This window comes from Podarcis muralis, chromosome 6, assembly GCF_964188315.1.
Source record: "Podarcis muralis chromosome 6, rPodMur119.hap1.1, whole genome shotgun sequence".
Lineage (NCBI taxonomy): Eukaryota > Metazoa > Chordata > Lepidosauria > Squamata > Lacertidae > Podarcis > Podarcis muralis.
In genome coordinates this window covers 619492-644909 of record NC_135660.1, presented here as the reverse complement: position 1 = coordinate 644909, position 25418 = coordinate 619492, and the positions used below count along the sequence as shown (strand labels likewise).

At 54.3% G+C, this 25418-nt stretch overlaps 1 protein-coding gene across 4 annotated transcripts in view; it reads right to left on the bottom strand.

The window, feature by feature from the left end:
- The window catches only part of ATP13A3 (ATPase 13A3), a 48332-nt gene extending 34841 nt beyond the window's left edge, over nucleotides 1–13491 (bottom strand). Inside the window, exons 1-3 of one of the 4 annotated variants that reach the window (XM_077929566.1) lie at nucleotides 13254–13491; nucleotides 4880–4954; nucleotides 1136–1215 (exon numbers count right to left, since the gene is read on the bottom strand). In XM_077929566.1, coding sequence (XP_077785692.1) covers nucleotides 1136–1183 — 48 coding nt within the window. In that variant the 5' untranslated portion in view covers nucleotides 1184–1215; nucleotides 4880–4954; nucleotides 13254–13491. Of the gene's footprint in view, nucleotides 1–1135; nucleotides 1221–4879; nucleotides 4955–13253 lie in introns of those variants that run through there. The other 3 variants (XM_077929564.1, XM_077929565.1, XM_077929567.1) reach the window with 3 other exon arrangements.
- Between the last annotated feature and the right edge of the window lie 11927 nt (nucleotides 13492–25418).

Genomic DNA, 25418 nt, shown 5'->3' with positions numbered 1-25418 from the left:
TGCTCTACCGTTTCCTTTCTGAGGCGCACTGAATGGCACTCCAAGGGGGGGGGGGCACCACAGATGCGGAAAACGGCATTATGACATTGGCAGGCTGAATCCGGCCCCTTTCCCTAAAGATCCAGGAGATGGAATCTGCCTTTCCCACAGCTGCCGCAGCCAGCATTGACATTGCCATCCCTTTCCTGGTCAGCCACACTCAAGGCATCTTTTCTCACCTGCTCACAACACCACCACCATGTTACTTCTACGCTGCCATCTGACTGGGTTCCCTCCCTGGCCTTGTCATCGCCTCCCTCCTTGCTTGGCCAGATCCTTCAGATCCCAACACCAAAGCGACTCTCCTTCAGGAGGAAGGAGGCAGGGGAAGGACTTCTGCGTGGGCAAAGCTGCTGCAAAGACCCCACACCAGGGGTCAACAACCCTGTGGGGTCTGTGGGCACATTTGCAAACCAGGGAAACTGTTATGGGCACAAACACGCACATGCCACAACCTTTTCCCCCCCACCAGCCAATAACCCCACCCGCCCCCAAAATCACACACGCCAAAAGCAGGCTAAAGTTGTCTATGGTGAAAAGAGGCTTCTTTCCGTGGAGGGAGGGGCAGGGGGTGGGACCCTGCGGGCACCAGGCCCCTGCGGGCGCCATGCCCCAAACCCTCAAGGGCAGCCCGTGGGGACGGGAACCAGGAGAAGAAGGAGAAGGAGAAGAAGAAAAGTTTGGACTTGATATCTATCCAGCCTTTCACTCCCCTTAAGGAGTCTCAAAGCGGCTCACATTCTCCTTTCCCTTCCTCCCCCACAACAAACACTCTGTGAGGTGAGTGGGGCTGAGAGACTTCAAAGAAGTGTGACTGGCCCAAGGTCACCCAGCAGCTGCAGGTGGAGGAGTGGGGAAGCGAACCCGGTTCCCCAGATTACGAGTCCACCGCTCTTAAGCACTACACCACAGCTTGGCAGCCAGTCTTCTGTGCAGGGGGCTCCTGGCATCTTCTCAGTCAAGGAAGAAAAGCCCTTCTATCCTCAGAGCTCCTGGGCTTGCAGACAGAGAAGCCTCACAAGGAGGACTCCAGAAAGCAAGGAAAGGCTCTGCTCCCTGTTTGAAAAGGAAGCAACTAAACCATAAAGCCAATTACCATCTCATCTTCCTCGCCTTTGTTGACCAGCTTTTCCTCATTCTCCATGTTCAGCGTGACGGGATCAGACACCAGCGGACCTGCGCTGAGAAAGAAAGGGGAAAAGAAGCCTTTATGAAACATATCGCCAAGATTTGGGGAGCCTGCAGCCACTGCCGACACTTCCTCCAAGGACTCCCCCCAGACCAAAGGGCGCACACCGAGCACAAGCACAGCTTCCCCAACTTTTCAGACATGAATCATTTCACGACACGGTAATTCAGTTTTACAAGCAAACTGGAGGTTAAACTAACCCCTTTCCAGATCCTGGAGGAGCGCTTGTGTGACACACTGCGGAAAGCTCTGTGCACAAGTCTGCTTAAGTGTCAGCCGCCAACTGCAGCCCCGACCCAGAAGAAAAACCATGGCAGGAGAACTGGAGGGTTATAGCTAGATCCCAACAGAACAGATGCAGCAGAATTTGAGCGTGAAACTCCTAAGCATACTTTGAATTCTGTGTGTTCTTGTAATGCTTTGCTCATAATACTTATGAGCATTTCTTCAAATATATCTATATATCTTTATCTATCTACCTATAGATAGATACACCAAGAGGTGAAATATTAGCCAGCGATGTTTCCAATGAGGCAACGCAGCTCAAACTCTCCTCCTCTCCAACCCACCCAGAGCTGTTACACAAGAGTGGCCAGCATGTTCCTTCTTGACCCACACATGCCTTGACCACTCTGCTAACGCAGCAGAACCCTGACTCTCCACATTTTAATGCATGAGTTCTTCAGCTGAGGGTTTCACAGGACTTTTCCTGCTTCTTGTCACCGTGGATTGCAGCTCGCATAGCAAATTCCCCATCGACGCCTCATTTAATCTTTCCACCTGTGGCCAACATTTCCTATAACCTCTTGAATTATTTTCACGTCTGTCCATAAACGTTGCATAGCTCTGCATCCCGACTGCATGAGCAATCTTTGCAAGAGCATCCCAAGAGCCCTGGGGCTGGATCAAGCCCATGGCCCGCCTAGGCCAGCATCCTGCTCTAACCGTGCACAAAACCTGCAAGCAGGACTGAGCACAAGAGTCCTCTGCCCCTGACTAGGGAGCCACAGCACAGCCACCAGGCCTGGAAGCCTCAGTCAGCCTTATCCTCCATGCATTTGCCAAAACTTTTTTCCAGCCCCCTGAGATGGTGGTCCTGGGGGAGTGAATTCCAGAGTTTAACTATGCACCCCCATCACTAACCAGCTAACGCTAAGCAGCACAACACTTCCAGAAGAGCAGAAAGCTGTTCCCAGACAGAGGAGGGGAATGAGGAACCTGCAGGCAGGGGCTGCTGTATTCTAATTTCTTTCCTAATCTCAGGTGCTTTATAAATAATAAAGTTATTAAGATCTTGAGACTGCCCTGAGAGACACTCAGCCAAATCCCTGTTCTCACTCCCCCCCTCTGGAAACATCCCAAGAGCTCAGCTGGGCTCCACATATACTTGGAGCTGCAGGGGGGGGGGGAGAGACAGAGAGAGTTGCTTTCATACAGTTTTTCCACAATGCATGCTGAATTTCTATCTTACGAATATATCAGGCCAGCCACCATCGGTGCGCAGAAATCCCTGGGGTGACCACTTTCTGCAACACCACAAAACCAAGCTCAGAATATGTACAAAATGCTGAACAGGCCTAAGGCCACCCATACCTTCATTTTAGGCTACAACTTCCTCTCCTGCGAAAGACAAGAGTTTCAGAATGAAACCTGGCACAGCGTCCACAAGCTGATCCAAACGGCAAAAAAGGCCTCCGTGGGAAATAGCTGACTTCCTGTGCTCACTTACCTATGGCTGAGTGTTTTCAAGTGGCCCAAGGTGCCGCCCCCTTGAAGGAAGCCTCCAGAGTTAAACTGTTAGCTTCAAAACAGTGAAGAGTTTCTTTGCAGGTGATGTTATAAAATGTGCTATGTTCTATAGTCAACATGGGTTTTGCCTTTTGAGAGTGAAGTCATCTCGTAACCAGGCATTTGCACTGGAATCAAAGGGTCACACGGTCCTCTCTCCCCACCAGATGAAATAGCTCTATAAATCTTGCTGACTGCCCTAAATTTATGAAAGGGTTTTTTGCACAGGATGCGTGAGTTGCCGCCCTTTGGGCTCAAACGCTCCCCAGCCAAGGCAAATGTCCCTCTCTTCACTCTGCAAATCAAAGGCTTCAGATGCCTCAAGAATCAAGAGCGACATCAAAGTTTGCAGCCAGCTCAGAGAAGGGCACCAGAATCAACCCATTCCATCCCCGGGTATCTTTGCGTGCCCAGCGATGCCTTCCTGGGCAAACCTCACTGAGTACATCTGCAGGACTCACAGAGCTGGCAGGAGAACATCTCCGCTTCCGTTCCCAAGTTGCCCACAGCTCTTTGAACATCCCCACCCTCAGAAGTTCTTCAAGAGAATGAAAGCAAGGCCTCCAGAGGGGCACAAACTCCCAACCAGACGCCCGCCCTCCCGGCTGCCAAGGGTTCACCCACCAGCTATTCTGCACCCGGCCACAGCTCAGCTGCTCCTGTTCCAGCACGGTCGAGGGGAGGCCACGGGACCAAGCAGCGGGGCTAGAAACTCAGATATATAACCTAATCCCCAATGACCTTAAACCCAGGTTGCAGTCACCACAGTGGAATGATGGAGTTGTTATTATTATTCATTTCATTTCAATAGCACTTTCTATTTTAAAGAAGAAGTCTCAAAGCGGTTTACAGCACATGAAAACATCAAGTCGGTCCAGAAGACAACCATTCCAAAGCTTTGAGGGACATTTCCCAGTGACTTTTGGCCTTCCCCAGTTGCCAGCCAGGCATCCAGAGACCTCCACCTGGGCACAGCAAGTGGACCTGTGCCAGTCAGTAGACGTGCCTGGCGTCTGGCCCATTTCTAACACTGGCTAGGAGAAAGAGGAGGAAAGACTTTCGGAGCAAAGGGGAATTGTGAGCCCAAGAGGAGCCCGCATCTCTCACGGATGCCAGCCGCTCCAGGAGAGCAACAGCCACCGGTGCTGCAACCACACAAATGACAGGTGGTAGCAGCAGCAGCAGCACTCCTGGCCTCACTCTGCACCCTGCGGAGGTCACCCCTAAAGCCAGCCAGAGAGCAGCAGCTCCACCGCATGGAGGACGGAGAATTCCCCAAGCAGCCTTCACCCGCCTGGTGCCCCCAGCCAGAGATGTTCTGGGTTGCAGTTCCATCAGTCGCAGCCAGCACAGCTGTTTGCAAAGGCTGACAAGAGCATTAACGGAACAGAGAACAAAGAATATGAGTTCACCTGACCCTTAAAAGGGGAGAACCGGAAAAGTAAAGACAACGCACTTAAGAACAGACAGAGGCTCCCACCTCAGGCCACACGAGGCCAACAGAACAATGTCCTCCTCCGGCATAAGTGCCAATTGAGCCTTATGAATCTAGAATGGCAAGAGGCGCCAGCGGGTGTAGGAGAACCCCAAGGTTTGCAGAAGGACAAAAGGTATTTTTAAGAACACCCCCAAAGAGGCCCAAGAAGGCTGAGCCACAGATTTCTGGCTCACTGTCGGATGGGAAACAGAAAAGGAAAGGAATGAAGGAGGGCGCAGTTCACTGGCTGGCACAGGGAATAGGGGAATTCCATAAGACAGGGTCTTGTTGCCAGCCCTGCTTCGTCCCGTAACACAGAATGCCATTTCCCCAGATGCACTCAAAGGTAATACTTCAATCCCCTCCTGAAATAACGTTACACTTGCCTCATAAGCAACGGGGCTTCACCGCTGAGTATTCTTAAATAGTGCACCAACTTTTGAAATTGTGTACTTGAAAGGCTGAAGGGGAGAAATAAAAACAAAGCTTGAGCTCTGGAAGAAAACAGTCCACCCCCAAAAACGAAGACAATCCCACCATCTCTTGGACCTCAGCATCCCAGGAGCCGCTGTTGGCCAACAGCCAGGCCCTTTGCACAACAAGGCGGGAGAAACCTCATGAGACCTTCAGGGTGAAGCAAGAACACATGGCCACCCCCTTCCCGGCAGCCCCCCGAGTTTGCTGGTATGCTTCCCGCTGCTTCCGGGTCTAGAAGACACAACACACACCTGGCTGCCTCTCTTGCCACCAGCAGGGCCCTTCCTCTCTTGGGCAGCATCCGGACAGCACCTGCCAGGGAGAAGATGGGCCAGAGGCAGGCAGGCTGCGCCTCGCTGGACCAGCAGCCAGAGGAGACAGGACTGGCCTCACTGGAGCAGCAGTTGCCAAGGTCCTCCTCCTCCTGCTGCTGCTGCTGCTGCTGCTGCTTTTATCAGTGGGGCTTGCGTGAAGCCCTTCTTAACAGCCAGCCCCCTATCTACAAGGGAAGCCCCGCCAATGAACTATTTTGTCTCAACCCTTAAATAAGAAAGCATCCAGAGGGCAGCTTCGGCTGCCTTATCAAGAGCGATTTTGGCACCCCTCGCCCTGGAGGGTTGTTTGGAAAAAGGAAAAAGGAAAACATCCCCCACAACAATTGCAAGGCGGGCTGGGGCTGGGGCGGAGGACGTGTCTGCGGCCCCCAGACGGACGGCGCAGCCCCCTCTATTCAAAGTGCCCTAACGGCCCGCGAGGGGCCAAGCCCCCGGCCCCGGCACAAGGCACATTCGCCCCGATGTTATCTCCATCGCCAAAAGCATTGAGGATATTATGCAGCCGACCAAACCCTTCCTCGCTCACACAATGGCAGCTTTGTGCTCGGAACCGGAGTAAACACACAATGCAAGATGCAAAAATGGTGAAACGGGCGCCAGCACTTTGCAGATGAAGTCAGCCCGACTGTCCGTTATCATTTGCTCTGTGGAATAAATATGAAGCCCCACACAGTCAGTGCTGGAGAACCCACCCTCCTGGAAGAGGCCAAGAGTCAATGGCGGCAAGGAACTTGAACCAAGGGCCTGGACTCATGACTTTCAAGAGAAAGAAGAGAGCCGCGAGGATTCCAGGGTCTCCATCTGCAATATCTCTAGAATTCGCAATCTTTCTAGACCTCACTGTTACGGGGAGTCACATAAAGAGGGACGTGATACAAGCACATTAAGAAAGAAGAGTCAGGCGCAAGGAGGCCCAACTGGTCCAGCGCTGCATCTCCCACCACAACCAGCCAGAAGCCAAGGCCACAGCAAGGACACACATCCGAGCAACCGCTCCATCCTGCTCACACTCCCCAGAAAGCGGCTCTGGCAGAGTCGTCATAACTGGCAGTCCTGGATAGTCTCCTCCTCCTCCTTCATGAACTTGCCTAAACTTCTGCGAGAGCCGCTTTAACATTAGTGTACATCATCACACTTCTTGGTAGTTCAGCTACGTGCTATATTTCTTTACTTAAAACATTTCTAAATGGCTTAGTATCTCTAAGGGGTATACAGCATAAAAGTAAGAAGCATCACCAATAAAACAAAAAGACAACACAAAACCAGTAAAGAGGTTGTGCAAAAGCACAGAGAAACAGGAATTCAGGGAATTCCTACAGATTAAAACAGGGCCTGGGGGGAAACAGCTGTCTCTACAAGGCACTTGAAGCAACGAGGAAGAGAAAGGAAAATGGGCAATAGCACAAAATGCCCGTTTTGGGGTCACCACCATGTGACCTTTCGTGGGGTGCAGTACTGCAAGCAGACTCTCCCCAGGTGATCTTGCAGGTTCTGTGCATGAATGAGTCCGTTCTTTTGAATCTCCCCACATTAAGCTTCACTGAATGACACACCAAGTGGGTTATTATAACACAAGAAGCAGACTTCTCCCCCCACACACACACAAACCCAATTTTTACACCTGTCCTCCCCAGCTCACCACTAGCCTGAACCACCACCTGCTTCAGTTCCTCAGACTCCATTCCTACAAAAGCAAGTTCACAACTGGGAGCTGCCCTTTATCTTCTGCTGTGAAGACAGACGCAGCTTTTCTACAATCTCCTTATCCTCCTTGAGCAGCCACTGGCTCCCTGGTCAGATCCCTTTCAGGTGGTCAACTCCATCGCCTGGTCAAGAGGAGGAAAGAGCATCAAGAGTCCAACCCGGATTAACTCCATAAGCACCTTTCCTGCTACTGCAGTCAGACAGTTTAGGGATGAGTTGAAATATGGCCTGGATCTTCGGTTCTGCTTTTCAGCATCTACTTTGGCTCCAAGCTCCCTGAATACCACTAAAAGTTTCATCCGTGTGCAAGTCATGCTCCAGCGCAGCAATGCTCCGCTCACAGAAGTGATGCGGTGCCACCAAGGGAGATGGCCTTTCTGAAACACCCCATGGGGCTTGCTGCAGGATGCCACCCCCCCCCCTTTACCCGGCTGGTGCCTCTCCTCCTCCTCTTCCCTCGTTCTGCTATGCTAGCTGTTGGCCCAAAAGGCTTTGTCCATCTCGCTGTGTAATAACAGATATTATTCTTCCTGCGGTTCTTCTCCGAAAAGAACGCTCCAGGAGGAACCAACGGCTCCACCTCCACCCAGAGTGCTGGAAGGCACGGGGACAAACCCCCTGGGAAGACGCGTGGCCACCTGAGCAGGCATCTGCCCAGGTCGTCAGGAGGCCGCGTGATGCTGAGAGTGCAGGAACGAGGGGAAAGGGTGGTGGACCTTTCCAGTTTAAGCAAATCGCCCGACTGATGCCTCCAGGTGCTGCTATCCGGGATTTCTGCTTTGCCTGAAATGTCAAATATTGATCCTATACAGCAGTGTTTCCCAACCGGTGTTCCGCGGCACACGAGTGTGCCGTGAGACGTTGCCTCGTGTGCCGCGAGATGCCTGGAGGGAGGCGGGCGAGTCGGGCGGCGAGAGGCGGGGCGGCGGCGGCGAGGAGAGGCCGCGCCTCCTGCTGTTGCCTGGCGCTCCTCCTCGCAGCCGGAAGCGCTGCCTGGGCGCCTCCGCGCGACTCTGCCTCGCTGGGTTTGGTCTCCCAGCAGAGACGGGTCACACGCGCCACTCCCTCCCTCCCTCAGCCTGCGCGGAGGGAAAGCCAGAGAGAGGCATCGCTCCTGCGCGGCGGGAGAGGGAGCAGCCGGAGCGATGCCCCAAACGAACGCATGGGACCGGAGGGGAAATCCTCTCCGAGGCGGATTGAGCGCAGCTGAGAGAAGCCTTTCGAGGAGCTGCCGTGTCCCCTGGAAACCCCCTTCCCAGCTCTGCCTCAGCCGCCGCCGCCTCAGTTGCCGCCGTCCCTCAGTCCCTCGCTCTGCTGCCTCCTCCCACCCCCAAAGCTTGGAGGTTCCCCAGCAAGGGGGAGGGAAAAAACTTTCACTTTTGTGCGTCCCTCCCGGCGTGACGCTGCGCGCTGACGTCACGGGGCGGGGCTTTAATGGTGGTGTGCCGCGAGATTTTTTTTCAGTAGACAGGTGTGCCGTTGCCCAAAAACATTTGGGAAACACTGCTATACAGTATAAACAAAGAGACTACTGAATTTCCACCCAAGCACGTCTCTGAAAAGTTACTATTTGTACCTGCGAACAAAGATTAATTCCAGTGCCCTTTGAAGAGGCTCCTGTGGACAGAAGGTGCAAAGGAGCTCATGCCTGGGGCAAGTGACCTCCCAGCGCCTTGGACTCCTCCAGCTGGAGTCTAGCTAGCCAAATTGGAGGTGCTGCCGCTGCTGCTGCTCCCAGCCTGGGCTTCCAGCCCCATCCCGCCCCCACCCCAGTCCAACTTTATACTCCCTGACTCTCTGCCTTGCCTTGGTACAGACAAGCCCCCCACCCCCCACCCAAGAAACTACTTCTGCTGCTAGAATGGCTCAGTTGCTGAACAGCAAACAAAGCTTCACACTTTACTCTACTAACAAACCTGGTACAATAAGCATGACATCACTGCTCAGTGAATACCTGGAAATCTTGCAAGCGTACCAGATCGGTTCAACAAAGCCCTCCTCTCAATGCCCATTTTATCACTTCCCATCTTGGGCTTTCTGGTATAATGCGGGCTTTTGTTTCAGAGTTTAGGCTTAAGGAAGACCATTGTATCTAGCAAGCACCAAACCAAAATGGTATTTACATTCGTAAAAAGTGGATTCTTTACATAAATATATGTTCTGTTGCGAAAAGCATGCCGCATTTGGTGGCTGACCGAGCTGGATTTGAAAGCAAAGATTGTGACAATCCCAGGAACTGCTGGTGCCTCGATCTGTGATCCTTGGTCACGCGTTACGGCTGCAGTCCAACAGACACTTGGGAGCAAGTCCTCACTGGACTTGGCAGGGCTCACTTCTAACTCACTTCTGACGGGCACACAGAGAAAAAAACAACACAGATTTTGACTGGACCCTTTTCCGCACAATGACACACCCAAGGATGGAATTGCTCATGTGCGAAGGAGACCCTCTTTGCTTACCGCTGAAGGGTTGAGTCGACAGCCCCGGCAGGCCAGCAAAACCTAACAGGGTGTCCTCACCATGTTTTCCCACGCAAATTATAACTACAGCACAATGCCCCCTTCTACTTACACACCAGGGAGCCACGGAAGGGTCCTCTGCACCATCTGCTAGCCACATGTGACCCACAGGCGCACCAGCGCTTGCCTTGCCGACCTGTGCAACAGCCGCCTTGCTGGACAGACCCAGGGGGCCCATCCTGCCCCAGATCCAACTCCAGAAAGCAGATGCGCCCGGAAGCTCTTATGCAGGTGTGTTCCACGTCCTCTTCACCCACAACGATGTCTGGCAGGCATCATATCCACAGCGTACACTAGGCCAGACATCCCTCCTCCTCCATGAATCTGTCTGGTCCTTTTTAAAAAGAAAGCTGCTTGTGGTCCAGCACTGTGAATGCTCTGCAGGAAGGCAACCCAAACTTTTGCACTCAGCCCGCACTTTAAAGATAAAGGACGACTCTGGGGTTGCAGCATTCATCTCGCTCTATAGGCCGAGGGAGCCAGCGTTTGTCCGCAGACAGCCTCCGGGTCACGAGGCCAGCATGACTAAGCCACTTCTGGTGAACCAGAGCAGAGCACAGAAATGCCATTTACCTTCCCACCAGAGCGGTACCTATTTATCTACTTGCACTTTGATGTGCTTTCGAACTGCTTGGTGGGCAGAAGCTGGGACCGAGTAACGGGACCTCACCCAATTGCGGGGATTTAAACCGCCGACCTTCTGATCAGCAAGCCCAAGAGGCTCAGTGGTTTAGACCACAGCACCACCAGCATCCCTCAGGCCGCACTTTACCCCTGGTTATTCCTGGGCAGGTTCAACTCAAGGCCAAGCAGCACTTAGAACTTGTGAGTCACAGAAATCCAGTAAACTTTGATCGGCTTCAGAAGTTATTTAATAACTTGACCCCCACCCTGAGAACTAGCAGGTCTTTTAGCAACAGGGAGGAAGTTCTCACAGAGCCTAATGGAATGCCCCTGCTCCCAGTATGTCATCACTCCCTCTGCATTTTGCCATTCCTTGTAAATTTAACTCCCATAATGAGGAAAATCTCCAGGGAGTTTGGCAAGGATCTGCAAGCTCCCAGTAGAGCCCGTTGGACAGGATCCCAGCGGCCGCCCCTAACAAGCACCTCTAATTGCTGCAAGTGCATTTTGGCAGAAAGCAAACGAAAAGGAAAGCCCTGTGCCATTGTGTGGGTGCAAAGAAGGCTGGGGGAGCCAGCGGAGGGACGCTTCTCTTGTGGGGACTCAAGAGCCCAGCTAGACCAGCCGTGTGCTCAGGAACACATTTCCCAAGATCCTGAAGCCTCTCTCCCCCAGCCTCTGAAAGGGTTAAGGAAGAAATTCCAAAGCCTCTCTGAGCAGCTTTTTCCACAGCGGCTGCTTGAGGCCTGGTGCTGATTATTCTGGCGCTGAGACAACCACCCAAGGCGTACATGCGAAGCTGCGAGGAATCTTGGTATTCTATCCAAACTGCACCTCCATTGACTGAAATGTTTTATGTAGGTACAAAATCATTTATTCTGCCACCTTTATGGGCAGGGCCTGCCAGAGGCAGCTCACGGTGTCATAAAGAGCAAAATAAACACACCATACTTCTGAAATCTCTTGCAAATCAACACAGGCAGCTACATTGACAATCTGACTCAGTACTGCCTACACTGACTGGTAGCAGCTCTCTAGGATTTCAGGCAGGGAGCCTTTTCCCAGCCCTGCCTGGGGATGCTGCCACTGGGGCCTGACCACTGGACCTTTCGTGTGCAAGGCGGGGGCCCTTCCCCTTTGCGACCCACTGCAAACACTCTGCAAATAAAGCAGCTCAAACAGGCATTGACCAAGACCACAGATTCTGGTCAAGGTTCTTGCGCAGCCTGGCTACAGAATCCTTTGGGGCGAGAGGCTGGCCAGGGGTGCCCATGGCTCTTGTGGGTGGTGGGAGCAGACGGAACCTCCCTAAGGGAAGGGGCACTTCCTGAAACCACAGGAAGGATCCTAGTGAGACCCCCTCCTGCAGTGGGGGGGAAACAGAATTGCTCTGGATGGACCTCAGTGAATTCTGGTTGTCTGGTGCTAAACAGGCCGCTTTAGGTCAAGGTGATCAAGCCTGTTGTGGCAGCCCGGGCACAAGTGTTCCTGGATGAAACAGAGTATTTGGACCTCTTCAGTGCCCACCTTGGTTCTGGAAGTGCCCTCTTCATTAGCGGTGCCAACCTCTGGCGGCACCCGGGTTGTGGAAGACCCTCTCTGGGGAGACCTGCTAGGTTGCTCAGCTGCCCAGCTAAACCCAAGGAGAGAAGGAAACAGCCTTCTTTCTATATTGGTCCGGCTACCTCTGGGATGCCTGGACTTTCAACCGGGGGTCTCCCCACGCCATACCGGGGAGCCTGGCACCCTTCACACCTTGAGCAGGGAGGAGCTCTGCCACTGACCTACCACCCTTCCCCCTGAAGCCAGGTAAAGGTAAAGGTACCCCTGCCCATACAGGCCAGTCTTGACAGACTCTAGGGTTGTGCGCCCATCTCACTCAAGAGGCCGGGGGCCAGCGCTGTCCGCAGACACTTCCGGGTCACGTGGCCAGCGTGACATCGCTGCTCTGGCGAGCCAGAGCCGCACACGGAAACGCCGTTTACCTTCCTGCCAGTAAGCGGTCCCTATTTATCTACTTGCACCCAAGGGTGCTTTCGAACTGCTAGGTTGGCAGGCGCTGGGACCGAGCAACGGGAGCTCACCCTGTCGCGGGGATTCGAACCGCCGACCTTTCCATCGGCAAGCCCTAGGCGCTGAGGCTTTTACCCACAGCGCCACCCGCGTCCCCTTCCCCCTGAAGCCAGGGGGGGAGAAAAAGATGTCACTCAGAGGTATGGCTGGATTCCCAACTCCCAGCCAGGGTGGTCAATGGGTAGGGGTGATGGGAGCTGCCCTCTGGCCATGTCTGAAGGGCCACCACAGTTACCCCCTCCAGGCAGGCCCTTCAAGGGGACCAGCAGCAGCAACAACTCTGGGCTCTCTACCCAGATACTTTTAGCCACTGGTGCTCCCACATCTCACCATCATGCAGTTTAATGGCGATTTCATTGTGCCCACTCTGCATAGGAAGATCTATGAGTTCCCAACACGGCAAGATCTAGGGAAAGCAGCAGATCTGTGCCAGCTAAGTTTTGCGATGTTGTATATCCTTCCGTGCCCCCAGGGGGCAAAGACACTAGGGCAGGGCGACCTCAAAAGTCCTCTGTGCAGGAGAGACTCTCCGAGGGTAGCCCTTCCCGGTTCTCTATCTAACTATCTGTCAGCCTGTCTATCTATTCATTCCTTTTCCTGCCACCTGCGCAATCGCCTAAGAAAAGCCCACGTTCAGCTGCTGCTCTGAGTAGAGGAGAGGCGGCCAGGTATGTGGAACACGCAGCCACCTTCTTCCGACCTGGCCTCGGGCTGGATTTCCTCGCCTGCTCGGGCACGTGGGGCAAAGGGAAAGGCGGCCGAGAGGCAGGCGGGAAGCCGGGTCGGGAAGCCTGAGGGGCGCCTGTCCCTCCCGCGCCGGAGAGCCGAGCCGCTTCCCCCCGACGCCGCGGCCCCGTCTCCTTCTCCGAGGGCTCGGAAGGCCGCGATCGGGGAGACGGAGGTGGAGGGAAGGAACTCCGGTCCCCGAGTGGGGGGGGGCACGTGCCAGACAGGCGCGGGGAGGGAAGTCCCGGACCCCGGCCAGGACCCAGGAGGCGGCGCCCGAGACCCCCGCCCGGGACACCCACCTGCGGACCGAGGCGCCTCCACGTGTCAGCCGCTTCCCACGCGACGCCCGCCGCCGGCCGGGTCCCCTCTGCGCAGGCGCCGCCGCCGCCGCGTCCCTGCCGGGCCTCCTCCGCTTCCTCCTCTCCTGGCTCCCCTTCGGCGACGGACGGAGGGACCGGCCGGGGGGGGGGGGCTCGCCTCAGCTCTCCGCCTGCGCCCCCGGCCGCCGGAAGCGCCTCAGCCCCGCCGCGCCGGATGCGACGTCGCCAGGCCCCGCCTACTTCCGCTCGCCCGCCGGCTGCGGGGAGGGGCGAGGCGCGCGGAGGCCTCTCGCGGTTGCCCGGCAACGCCCACGCCCGCCCCGCCCCGGAAGGGCCGAGCCGGAAGGGAGCCCGGGGGGCATCTAGTCGGACCCGCGCAAGGGGGGGGCGGGACAGGCCCCAGGAGACTCTTGAGAGTCCCATGGACTGCAAGGAGATCCAACCTCTCCATTCTGAAGGAAATCAGCCCTGAGGGCTCACTGGAAGGACAGATCCTGAAGCTGAGGCTCCAATACTTTGGCCTCCTCATTAGAAGAGAAGACTCCCTGGGAAAGACCCTGATGTTGGGAAAGATGGAGGGCACTAGGAGAAGGGGACGACAGAGGGCGAGATGGTGGGACAGTGTTCTCGAAGAGACCAACATGAGGGAGGCAGTGGAAGACAGGAGGGCCTGGCGTGCTCTGGTCCAGGGGGTCACGAAGAGGCGGACACGACTAAACGACTAAACAACAACATATATATATACACACACACACACAAACAAAATATATGTGTAGATATATATATGCACACACACACACAGTGGTACCTTGTTTTGCAACCAGGATCCGTTCCGGAGCCCCGGCCGCTAGCTGAAAAGGACGCAGTGCACAGTGCCACATCTGCGCACACACACGGAGCAGTTTGTGCTTCTGTGCATGCATGAGCAGCAAACCCAGAAGTAACCCGTTCCAGTACTTCCAGGTTTGCCCCGGACGTTCGCCAGAATAGATGCTAGATGAGGCAGATGTTCGGTACCCTTTTCGGTACTCCTGGGTCGCCACAGAACGCAACCTGAAAACACGCAACCTGAAGCAAACGTAACATGAGATATGACTGTATAAGCTTTCAGATGAGGAAGTGTTCGTGCACACAAAAGCTTATACCCAGAACAAACTTAGTTGGTCTCTAAGGTGCTACTGGACAATTTTTTATTTTTTTATTCATTTCAGCTGTGTCAGACCAACACAGCCACCTTCCTCAATTAAATTTTCTGTTTGTCGCTGTGAGTTAAACCACAGAGCCTAGGACTTGCTGATCAGAAGGTCGGCGGTTCAAATCCCCGTGACGGGGTGAGCTCCCGTTGCTCGGTCCCTGCTGCTGCCAACCTAACAGTTCGAAAGCACGTCAAAAATGCAAGTAGATAAATAGGTACCACTCCGGCAGTGTTACCGGAAAAATCTGAGGGCTCCCTTGGACAAAAGTAAAGACACCAACCAGAGTAAATTGAAGCAAATCAGCAGCCTGTAGGCTTCGTCTTTATTGAAGAAAGACTGTCGCGACAGGGTGCTCCCCTCACTTGCAGGTGAGAGGAAAGACCCAGAAAAATGGTGTGCAAGGTCTTATAAAAACTTTTGAAATTCCCATCCTCTAGGTCAAGCCCACCCCCAGAAACATCATGCATACATTACAGAAAGGAGGGGTTGAGGGAGGAGTTGTGGTGGTAACCTGAAGGTCCTGTCACCTGGCTGGTTCCTCCTTTCCCTCCTCCCCATGAGTCATTTTCTGAAGACAAAAGGTAGTCGCAGTTTCCTGCCCCCTGAGGGAAGATCTGATCATTGTCCTTTGTTCCAGTCCATGCTGAATCCACTCCCATATGCAAGTTCTTTGTGATCTTGATTGTCTTCTGTCTGGGATCATCAGGGTTGGCATAGCAACTGGGCAGGGCTCCTGTGGATGTGCTGGGGTGGTGAAGGGATTATGGCTGACCAGGACCAAGCCACCCCCCTTTGTTAGTTCTTGTCACATGGAGTAAAATAAGTTCTTGTCATATGGAGTAAAATTAAAATGGAACAGTGCAATCCGATGTATGGTTGATTTTCTATGAATTTATAACAGAAATGTGGCGTATGCAGTGTGTGTGTGTGTGTGAAGTTTGTACAAACAGAATGATTGGGGTGGGGGGGTTCCTGCTACAGCAGGAAGGTAAACGGCGTTTCCGTGCGCTGCTCTGGTTTGCCAGAAGCGGCTTAGTCATGCTGGCCACATGACCCGGACGCTGTACACCAGCTCCCTCGGCCAGTAAAGCGAGATGAGTGCCGCAACCCCAGAGTCGGTCATGACTGGACCTAATGGTCAGGGGTCCCTTTACCTTTTACATCCTTAAGATGCATTCCACACAACCGCGGCTTCTCCACACAAACCAGAAAGTGGCTTCTCCGGACAACAGACGGCCTCTCCCGTGAAGGCTGCCGCCTCCTGCGTGAATCGGACACTGTCCGGCAGTTGGGGGCGCATGCGCCCTGTCCTTTGGCCTCCCCAGGACCCTGGCAACCCACGCTATGCCACTGCCCCACAGGCTTCAAGTTGCTGCCACCCCAATATTGGCCTAATGATGCCCTGGAGGCCTTGGAAGGGGCATGAGACAAAATCCCCGAGGAGGAAGAGGTGGCAGCTCTCAGCCGTGAGCCAGTGCATCCTCCATGTTCAGGAACGGCCTGTCCCTCTGCACACCAGCCATGTGTGGGGCAAGCGCTGTGGCCTCGTCCGCCTTGCCGGCTCCCTGGAAGCATCAAGTGATGGGCTGCCCAGCTGGGTGGACCTGCCTTGGTCTGATGCCACGCGGGTTCCCTGTGCTCTCCAAACATGAACTCCATGTGCAGCATCTGGTGAAGATTTGGGACACCCGGCAGGAATCTTGGAAAGGGGACAATGGGCTGGGAGGGCCTGCTGTGGTCTGACCCAGAAGAACGGACTGTCCTTGTGCTAAGCAGGTCACATAAACAGGTCCTTGCATAAGCAGTTTTATGGAGTAGATAAAAGGGATCACGGAAGGCTTCCTTTCTTGCTGGCAGAATGGCAACCATGGTACACTGAATCGCAGAATAATGGATGCCAACCCCGGAGTCACGGAGCCCAACCAGCTTCCCGCCAGCTGCAAACTCCTGTCTCCGTGGGGGGGGGGGGGAATCTCTGGGCTCTGAGGGTGGGCTGGCATTCGCTCTGCCAGGGCTCACCCAGTGGCAGATCTGCACCAACCCACCCAAAGGCCCACCCAGCCCCATGCTCAGCTGACAGGATAGTGTTGCAGGAATTTATGTATAGGTTGGGGGGGGGGGTTGCCCCTCCAGCAGATATCAGGCACATGCAGCCCACTACCAAAACCAGCACCATCACTTTTGTGACTTGTGTGAGTTGTCCCCACAAAACACTTCATCACAGTTTCTTCCTATCTATTCAAAGGGCCCCTGCTGCACAATACCAAATGATAAATGTATCTATGTACTGGCTCACAGGGAAAACTTCAGAAATTCATATAGACATGTGAGCTCAGCTCCTCAGCAGCCCCTCTGCCTGAGTGATAATCCCTGGCATCCTGATACCTGAGTGCCAGACAGGTAGCCATTCCAGAAATAACAAACCCAGATGAAGACAAAAGGGGGCAATGAACTTGGCTGGGAAACAGGGAAATGTAAATATTTCTTTTGTTCCACTTGATGGGTGTTTGGTGGAGGGCAAGGGGAACCATGGGGCAGGGTCCAGCATGCTCAGATTCCTGCCACCAGACCTCCCCTTTCGTGATGTATGAGTGATGTAGTTTGGTGGGGGTGTAACATGGGGATTAGCAGCTAATAAAAGTTTGGGGGCTCTTTTGTTCGGGGCTTCCATCTTGCTTCATCTTGCAGTGAGTTGGAGTCCTGTCGCGACAGTTTCAACAAAGACCAAGCCTACTGGCTGCTGTTTTGCTCCAATTTTCCTGGTTGGTGTCCTTGCTTTTTTGTCCAAGGGAGCCCTCAGATTTCTCCGTTAACAATAGAAACACTATAAGAGAAGCCTGACTGCATCCTCATCGGACAGCCTGGGTTGTTATGGGGGGGGGGACCCATCTTATGGGGGGGGCACCAGTCTCAAAGGCTTTCCGTCTTCTCCCACCGCTGGCTCCTCCTCACCCGGTTCAGCCCCTCTTGACCAGGTTAGCCCTCAGATCTCTCCTTGGGGCAAAACAGAATCCGGCCTGATGAATGGGAGCCGCTTCCCGTTAATCAGATGTCCTTGGCGTCGGAAGGAGGGCATCGCCCGTCTCACAAGGGCCGCCTTTCTTTCTGCCAAGGCTCCTGGGGCAGGCAGGTCGAGAGCAGCTCCATGAAAATAGCCGTTGGGTTCAGCAAGCCAGTTCCAAGGGCAGCCAAGACAAAGCGGTCCGTCCAATTCCCACTCTCCACCTTCAAATCTTGGACCACACACTCTCAACACACGAGACCTGGCGGACGTCCAATGAAGCTCGATGTCAGGAGATTCAGGGAGGATAAAAGACAGGACTTTTTCACACAGAATATAGTTTAACTGTGGGCACCAACTGGAATGGCATTAAAAGAGGATTAGACAGATTCCCGGAGGAAGAGAGGGCTACAGAGGGTTACTAGCCAGGATGGCTCTGCTCTGCCTGCCCAGATGGAGGCAGCAAGGCTTCGAAAAACCAGTTGCTCTTGAGTTTGAATCCTGCTTGCTGGTCTCCCACAGGTCCCTGTGAGAACAGGATGCTGGACTCGCTCCAGATTAGCTTCCATGGACTGCAAGAAGATCCAACCTCTCCATTCTGAAGGAAATCAGCCCTGAGTGCTGACTGGAAGGACAGATCCTGAAGCTGAGGCTCCAAGACTTTGGCCACCTCATGAGAAGAGAAGACTCCCTGGAAAAGACCCTGATGTTGGGAAAGATGGAGGGCACAAGGAGAAGGGGACAACAGAGGACGAGATGGTGGGACAGTGTTCTCGAAGCATGAGTTTGACCAAACTGCGGGAGGCAGTGGAAGACAGGAGTGCCTGGCGTGCTCTGGTCCAGGGGGTCACGAAGAGGCGGACACGACTAAACAACTAAACAACAACAACTGAGACCAGGGAGAACACCAGCTGAAGATCAGGGGCTTCCTCTTCCAGGGAACCTGATGCCCAGCAAGAAGAGACAACAGGCCCTCCTTTCTTCTCTCGTCTTGGGAATTCAGGCAAGGAGACAGGGATCATGTTCGCCTCTGGAGGCCTCCATTCAAACTTCACACTTTCCCAGAGATATCCTGGAAGATCTGGGCATTTTCCGAGAGTGTTGCTGTTGGTTGTGAACTTAATTGTTTTAAGCAATCTCGTGCATTGGAGAGGGTGATATCTTAATCTTTTAAATAAAGAATACACAAATCCCTAAATCAATCAGTCTGAGAGCAAAGAAGGTAATGTGCAATTAAAACTGTGTAGGGAATTGATGTGCAGGTTAAGCAGCAGTGGAGAATTAATTTGCCTGCTTCAGGCTGGATCCCCCCCGCTCGGCCTGCATCATTGCACCAGGTCCTGGGATGGACTCCTGTCCACTGGAGCAAGACCTCCCCACCCTCCAGCCACTGCCTCCTCCTCCCACCACCCCAGAGGTCTTCAGGAGAGTCATGTTTTCCCTCCGGCCTTCAGGGACCCTTTAAAAAGCCCCAGGAAGGATTCCCCCAGGGCAGGGGTCTGCAACCTTTAAGACAAAAAGAGCCACTTGGACCCGTTTCCGAAGGGGAAAAAACTGGAAGCCGCAAAACTCGTCATTATAAAAATATTTTTTTTGTCACTTTTTTATTATTTCTTTGTTTGACCCCTCAGAATTACTCCTCCTTATAGAAATAAACGTTAAATTAACAAGTTACCTTTTTGTGTGTGTGTGTTCTTCACTCCCCTTCAAAACAGTGACCAGCGTACATGCCCCCTTTCAATGCAGTGACCAGCGTACATGCCCCTTACAATGTAGTGGGCGACGTCACAGCCAGTACAGCACCCGCCACAGTGGGGAGTGTCGGGGCCCACAATGCGCCTCCTCCCCTCGCTAGTATCCGCCCCGGAGCCGCAGCAAAGGTGTAAAAGAGCCACATGCGGCTCCGGAGCCACGGGTTGCAGACCCCTGCCCCGGGGCATCCAAGTGAGATTCAATATTTACTCACATGGTTCTGGCCACTGACGTATTACAACCAGCAAATCCGGGGGGGTTGTTTCCCCCCTTTTCCAGGACTGTTCTTTGCTTCCCCTCAAAGTCTTTCAGCGGCAAAGAGGAGTTGGACAAACGACGTCCTTGTTGCTGGACTGCTAACTGATGTTCCAAACTCTCTGTGAAGGGGCTCCTTGATGCTGTCTTTTTCTCACAGGGAAATAAAAAGGGACCTCAGAACACGAGAAAATCTCCCGCTGGGTCCACAAGTGGCGCTTCTGCACCCGACCTTTCAGAATTAAAGTGGTGCTGCGTCCCAAGCGGGGGTTTTCTCCTGAAAGTGAGAAGCAAACTCGGCTTGCAGGGGAAGGTTGGGTGAAATAACAGCTGGAGGAGGGAACTCCGATTCCTCAGCTGCCTCTCCTGTCCCTTTGGTCTCCGCGCTGACCTGTCCTGCAAAGTTGAGGCTGGTCGGCTGAGGGGCATCCTCTCTCCCTTCCGCCTCCTGCTCTCTTCTGGAGCACCAGTGGCAAGGAGGTCACCTTGGATCCCTTTCCCTCGGGGAACGAAGTGGGCGAACACAGCGGCCTTTGTTTCTCCAACCCGTTAGCCAGCCTGGTCCTCTTGCCTAGCCGAGAATGCACTTCCAAACAGCGGCTTTCTTATTCTACGCCAAGTCTCCGTCGAAATGTCTTTGCAATGAAGGCGACTCCAAGCAGGGAGGCATCTCATGCACGTTCCCTTGCGCTGTGGCCTGCAAACTGCCCCCTGCGGGCTCCCCCCCCCTTGTGCCCAGCCACCAACTGGGCTGCTCCCTGCACAGTTTGGCCCCAAGAGGGAAAGGGAGAAGGAGCCACAGCAAGCAGTGGGTCAGCTTTCTGCCAGTGCTGATGGACAGCTACTGCCCCCTTGCCCCGTGGCACAGGGATGGAAGCTGTGGGGGCACCAGCAGCAACGTGGGTGCTGCCTGCTTGAAGGCTTCGGAGGACAAGGAGGGCCCTACAGCAGCAGCAGCTGGATAAGGGCCCACTGGCTGCCTCTGGGCCCCTTGCAATTAACTGCAATTAATCCAGAATGCGGCAGCTAGACTGGGGACTGGGTGTGGCCGCCGAGACCATATAACACTGGTCCTGAAAGACCTACATTGGCTCCCAGTATGTTTCCGAGCACAATTCAAAGTGTTGGTGCTGACCTTTAAAGCCCTAAACGGCCTCAGCCCAGTAGACCTGAAGGAGCATCTCCACCCCCATCGTTCTGCCCGGACACTGAGATCCAGCTCTGAGGGCCTTCTGCCATATCCCTCCCTGCAAGAAGTGAGGTTACAGGGAACCAGGCAGAGGGCCTTCTCGGTAGTGGCACCCGCCCTGTGGAACACCCTCCCAGCAGATGTCCAGGCAATAAACAACTATTTTACTTTTAAAAGACAACTGAAGGCGGCCCTGTTTAGGGAGGTTTTTAATGTCTGGCGCTGTATTGTTTTTAATATTTGGTTGGAAGCTGCCGAGAGTGGCTGGGGAAACCCAGCCAGATGGGCGGAGTATAAATTGAAAATGATGATGATGATGTTGCTGCTGTAGGTGTTCAGGGCCATGCCACTTCCCAGCCAGGGGTAGGACGCCCTCCCCTCAGAGGTGAGAGTCAGGCCATGGCACCTCTGAGCTCTCCCACCGCCTTGCCCACTGTCATTTCTGGCCTCCTGTGCCACATGCCAACAGACTGATCCAGGAGCAGGCGAGAGACACACGCTCTGCCATTGCTCCTCCTAAGCAGCTCTCAGATCAGGATCTGGGCTTGGTTGAGGAACTGCCTGCTGTGTCTCAGCAGACCCCTGCCCAAAGAAGCAGCAGCTGGAGGGACGGAGGGAGGGAGGGAGGGAGGGAGGGAGGGAGGGGGAGGCAGAAGAGGAAGCCATGGCAAAGGGAAGAAGCCAATGCCCTCAAGCCCTGGGCTTCCAAGGAGGCTCCCTCTTGCCACAGCCTCCAGGGCCCCAGAGGCTCTTGCATCCAAGGCAGGTCTCATGCTCAATGGGGGGGGGGTTGTGAAGTGTATTTTTAATCCCCTTTTAAAAAATAATCCGTAGCCATTCATGCTTCACTCACTGATAACACACAGGTCCATGTCTCCTTCAGAGCATGACAGTGCCGCAAGGGATCTGCCAGGATCTGGTGGATCCCTCCCCTTTGCCTGCCTTGCCCTGATGTAGAGACAGCTTCTCTTGCAGTGGAGCAAATATCAGAGCTGGGGGGCCTCTTGCCCCATAGCGGAGTAGTTGATGGGGGAACCGGCTACTGACAGACAGACAGAGGTGTAGCTCTTTCTCCAAATTCAACACTCTGCCGGTAACTTTGGGTTAGGAGAATTTGATCAAGTATTTTCCTTAGATTGTCCCCAGCTCCCAATTTGTTTTCACCCCACTGGACTCCAGGGAATCATCTATTCCTCCTCTCCTCTTGCTCAGGGCATTGGGGAACACCCTGCTGCTTCCTTGCCTATTTCTTTTTTCTGGGCCATGACTCAGTGAACTCACCGGGACCCCCCACCCAAGGATCACTGCCTCGGGATCCCAACAGCCTTCAATTCCCCACTGGACTCTGCAAAGGGCAAAGACAAGAGGGGGTGAGCATTGTCTCGTGGAAAACATTATCTGGCTCCCAGGCCTGTATCTTATCAGGAGGGAAACCACCCACCCCACAAAGGGGAGACAAAAGGGACTGCAGCACAGCATGTGACTTCTCAGCAGCTGCCCCCCCCCCCAAGAACTGCTCATTGTCCTGGGCCATGTGCATCCCCTCCCCTGGCAGGAGCCGTGTGGACTCTCAGAGAGGGCAAACCAGGGACCCCTCCCTTGGCTCCCTCGGCCCCATTGTCCAGTGGGCAGACACAATGGCCTGAGGCCACAGGCTTGGGGGGCGGTGAGTTATCACCAGGCGTGCAGAGCTGATAAGACCCCTGTCCAGATGCAGCTGGGCCAGCGTGAGTTCTTAATCCTTCCACGCCATCCAGCATCAAAAGGGGCCCTTCTGGCCTCCCCCTGCAAGAGTGGCTGGGTGACTTGTCCACCTCCCCAATTGCACATCGCATGCACCAGCACACCCTGGTCCAGCTCTGCCCCAGCCAGGCTCCCCTGGAACAAGCCAGTTTCTGCATATGCACACCCCCCATTCAGGGGCAGAGGCTGCCTGGGGAGCCCTGGCTGGAAGAGGGGAGTGAGAGGGGCAGGCCTTCTTTATGGATCCCCTGGATCTGCAGAAGGGTGCTTCAGAAACTTCTTCCCATCTCCAGTGGGAACATTCAGAGTCCAGGTCAGCAAGGAAGGCACAGAGGCCTGTTTTTCAGGAGGTTAGATCAAGGAAACTAACAGTCACCCCCATTCTGCGGGGTGAGGCCACACCTGGAATACTGTGTCCAGGTCTGGGCACCACAATTTAAAATGGAGGTTGACAAGTTGGAAGGTGTGCAGAGGAGGGCAACCAAGGTGATGTAGAAACTGAGAGGCATCTTCAAATCTCTCAAGAGCTGTCACATGGAAGAGGGAGCAAGCTTGTTTTCTGCTGCTCCGGAGGGTAGGACTCGAACCCATGGCTTCAAGTTACAAGAAAGAAAATTTCAACTAAACATCAGGAAGAACTTTCTGACAGGTAGGAAGCCGTGTTGGTCTGACGCAATCGAAATAAATAAAAAAATTGTCCAGAAGCACCTTAGAGACCAAATTAGTTTGTTCTAGATATAAGCTTTCGTATCTGAAGAAGTGTGCATGCACACGAAAGCTTATACCCAGAAGAAACTTAGTTGGTCTCTAAGGTGCTACTGGACAACTTTATTTCTTTCAACTTTCTGACAGCAAGAGCTCTTCCTTCACCTGTGCAACAGTCTCCCTCTGTAGGTGGTGGACTCTCCTTCCTCAGAGGATTCGAAGCAGAGGTTGGATGGCCATCTGTCCTGGATGCTTGAGTTGAGATTCCTGCATTGCAGGGGGCTGGACTAGATGACCCTTGGGGTCCCTTCCAACTCCATGATTGTATGACTAGCAAAATGGATGCCACCCACCAAGCTGCTCTGTCTGTTTCACAGTCCCCAGGCAAAGCGCAACGTGAAGATCCTGCTGAGCCGCAAGCAAAGGCCTCCCCACCCAGGCCCCGCAACCTGTGCCCCTTCCAGAGAGCCCCCCACAGCTCCGCCACGGAGGCTGCCTTGCCTGGAGACGCTGGCTGGACTGTGCGCTCCCTTATCGCAATAGGAAAAGCCAATTCAGGAGGAGAACTTCCTCTCTCCAGAGAGGCTCCCGGCTGCTCCATTGTCCACTGGCCCTCGCTGCTGCTGCTGCTGTTGCTGCCGGGAGGCGCTGGCCGGGACATCCATCTCTGCCGCTCGGACTGGAGGGGCCTCTTATCAGCCCGGCCTCCCAGGAGGGCATCCGGCAGGGATCAATGGGCTTCTCGCCCGCCCAGCTGCTGTGGGTGCAGAGGAGGAGGAGGAAGGGAGCGGACCTCCCAAAAGAGCCCTGCAGCAGCAGCAGCAGCAGGATGGGGCCAAGCAGGACCTCATCCAGTCCAGCCTCCGGTTACAGTGTCCAGGCAGATGCTCCAAAGGGGAAAAGCCCAGAACTGGAGCACAACAGGCTGCGATGGCGACTCCCAGAAGCCAGGCCACATTGGCACATCGTGGAAGGAGCACAGAGTCATCCTGGTAGCTGAGATTCTTGCACTGCAGGGGGTTGGACTAGATGAGCCCTGGGACCCCCTCCAACTCCTCCTGCTCTGGGTGTCTTTTAACAGTCAAAGTGGGGGTGGGTCTGGAAGCTAACAAAAAAAACAACAACCCATCTTTTTACTCCAGATTGATTAACAGAAGTTAGCTTTGAGGCTCATTCGCAAAGCATTCCCATAACACTGCAGACCTTTGAAGTTCTCTCCTGATTAATACCTAAATAAAGGTGCCCCCGTGTGGTGAAAAAGGAACCACCACAGATGCTTCCTAGCCACAGTTTTTGCAGCAGGAATGTGATTTAGGCAAAGAATTGCCCACAAGTGAGAAATGGGGAGAGATTCCCAAGGTTGCTATTACATTGTTCTGTTTTTTAAAATGGAAGCATCAGTTCCCCACAGAATGCCCCCTCCCAGGCACATGTTGAAAAAGGGGCAATACTTCCCAGTTCCCCATCTCCTTGTGCCCCCCCACCCTCTGCACTGCCACTCCCTCGCCCGCAGAAAAGTGCTTCTTAAAACTGCCCCCCAAATAGCCTGGCGTACGTAACCCCCTGGGAAGGGGGCCCAGAACCAGCTCCCTCCTCCGCTCCCACCCAGACTGAACCTCCGGCTTCCCAGCACAAGCCCCCTGCCAGTCTTGCCTGCAAAGGCAACTGGGAGCAGCTCCAAAAAAAGGCCCTGCTCATTTGAAAAACGCAACGCTCTTCCCTCTCTGATGGACCTCAGTAACATGTCGTCCCTACAACCACCCCACAAATTCCCACTAGGCTGAAAAGGGAAAGGAACTGCCAGCAGTAGCAGCTGCCACAAGCCCTGATGCCCCTCCATATCCCATGCCCATGCCAGGCAGCCAAGGAGAGGAGAACTTGCAGAAGGCATTTCCCCCCACTGCAAGGAAGGAAGGGGGCTTCCAAGGCGGGTTTGCAACTCACGACCGGGCTGGCAAGGAGGAGAGGAAGCAAAGGAGGGCCAGGTATCTGCTCCTGCCCTCCTGGCCCCTGAGCATCAACGGTGGGGCCCTGCTGCCCACAAATTCAAGCATGGCTGCAAGGATTGTTTGCGCACCCAAAGCCCCCCCCCCCCACTGCACAAGCCTCGGCCCTCAGCACCCTCTCCTGCCAGAGAAGGGCTGAGTCTCCTCCAGCTGTAGAGAGATGCATCACTCCTCTTCCTTTGCTGCTGCCCAAAGCACCCATCATCCCAGAATTGCAGAGCGGGACCCCCAACAGCCATCTAGTCCAGCCCCCTGCAATGTAGGAATCCCAGCTAAAGAATCCCTGACAGATGGCCA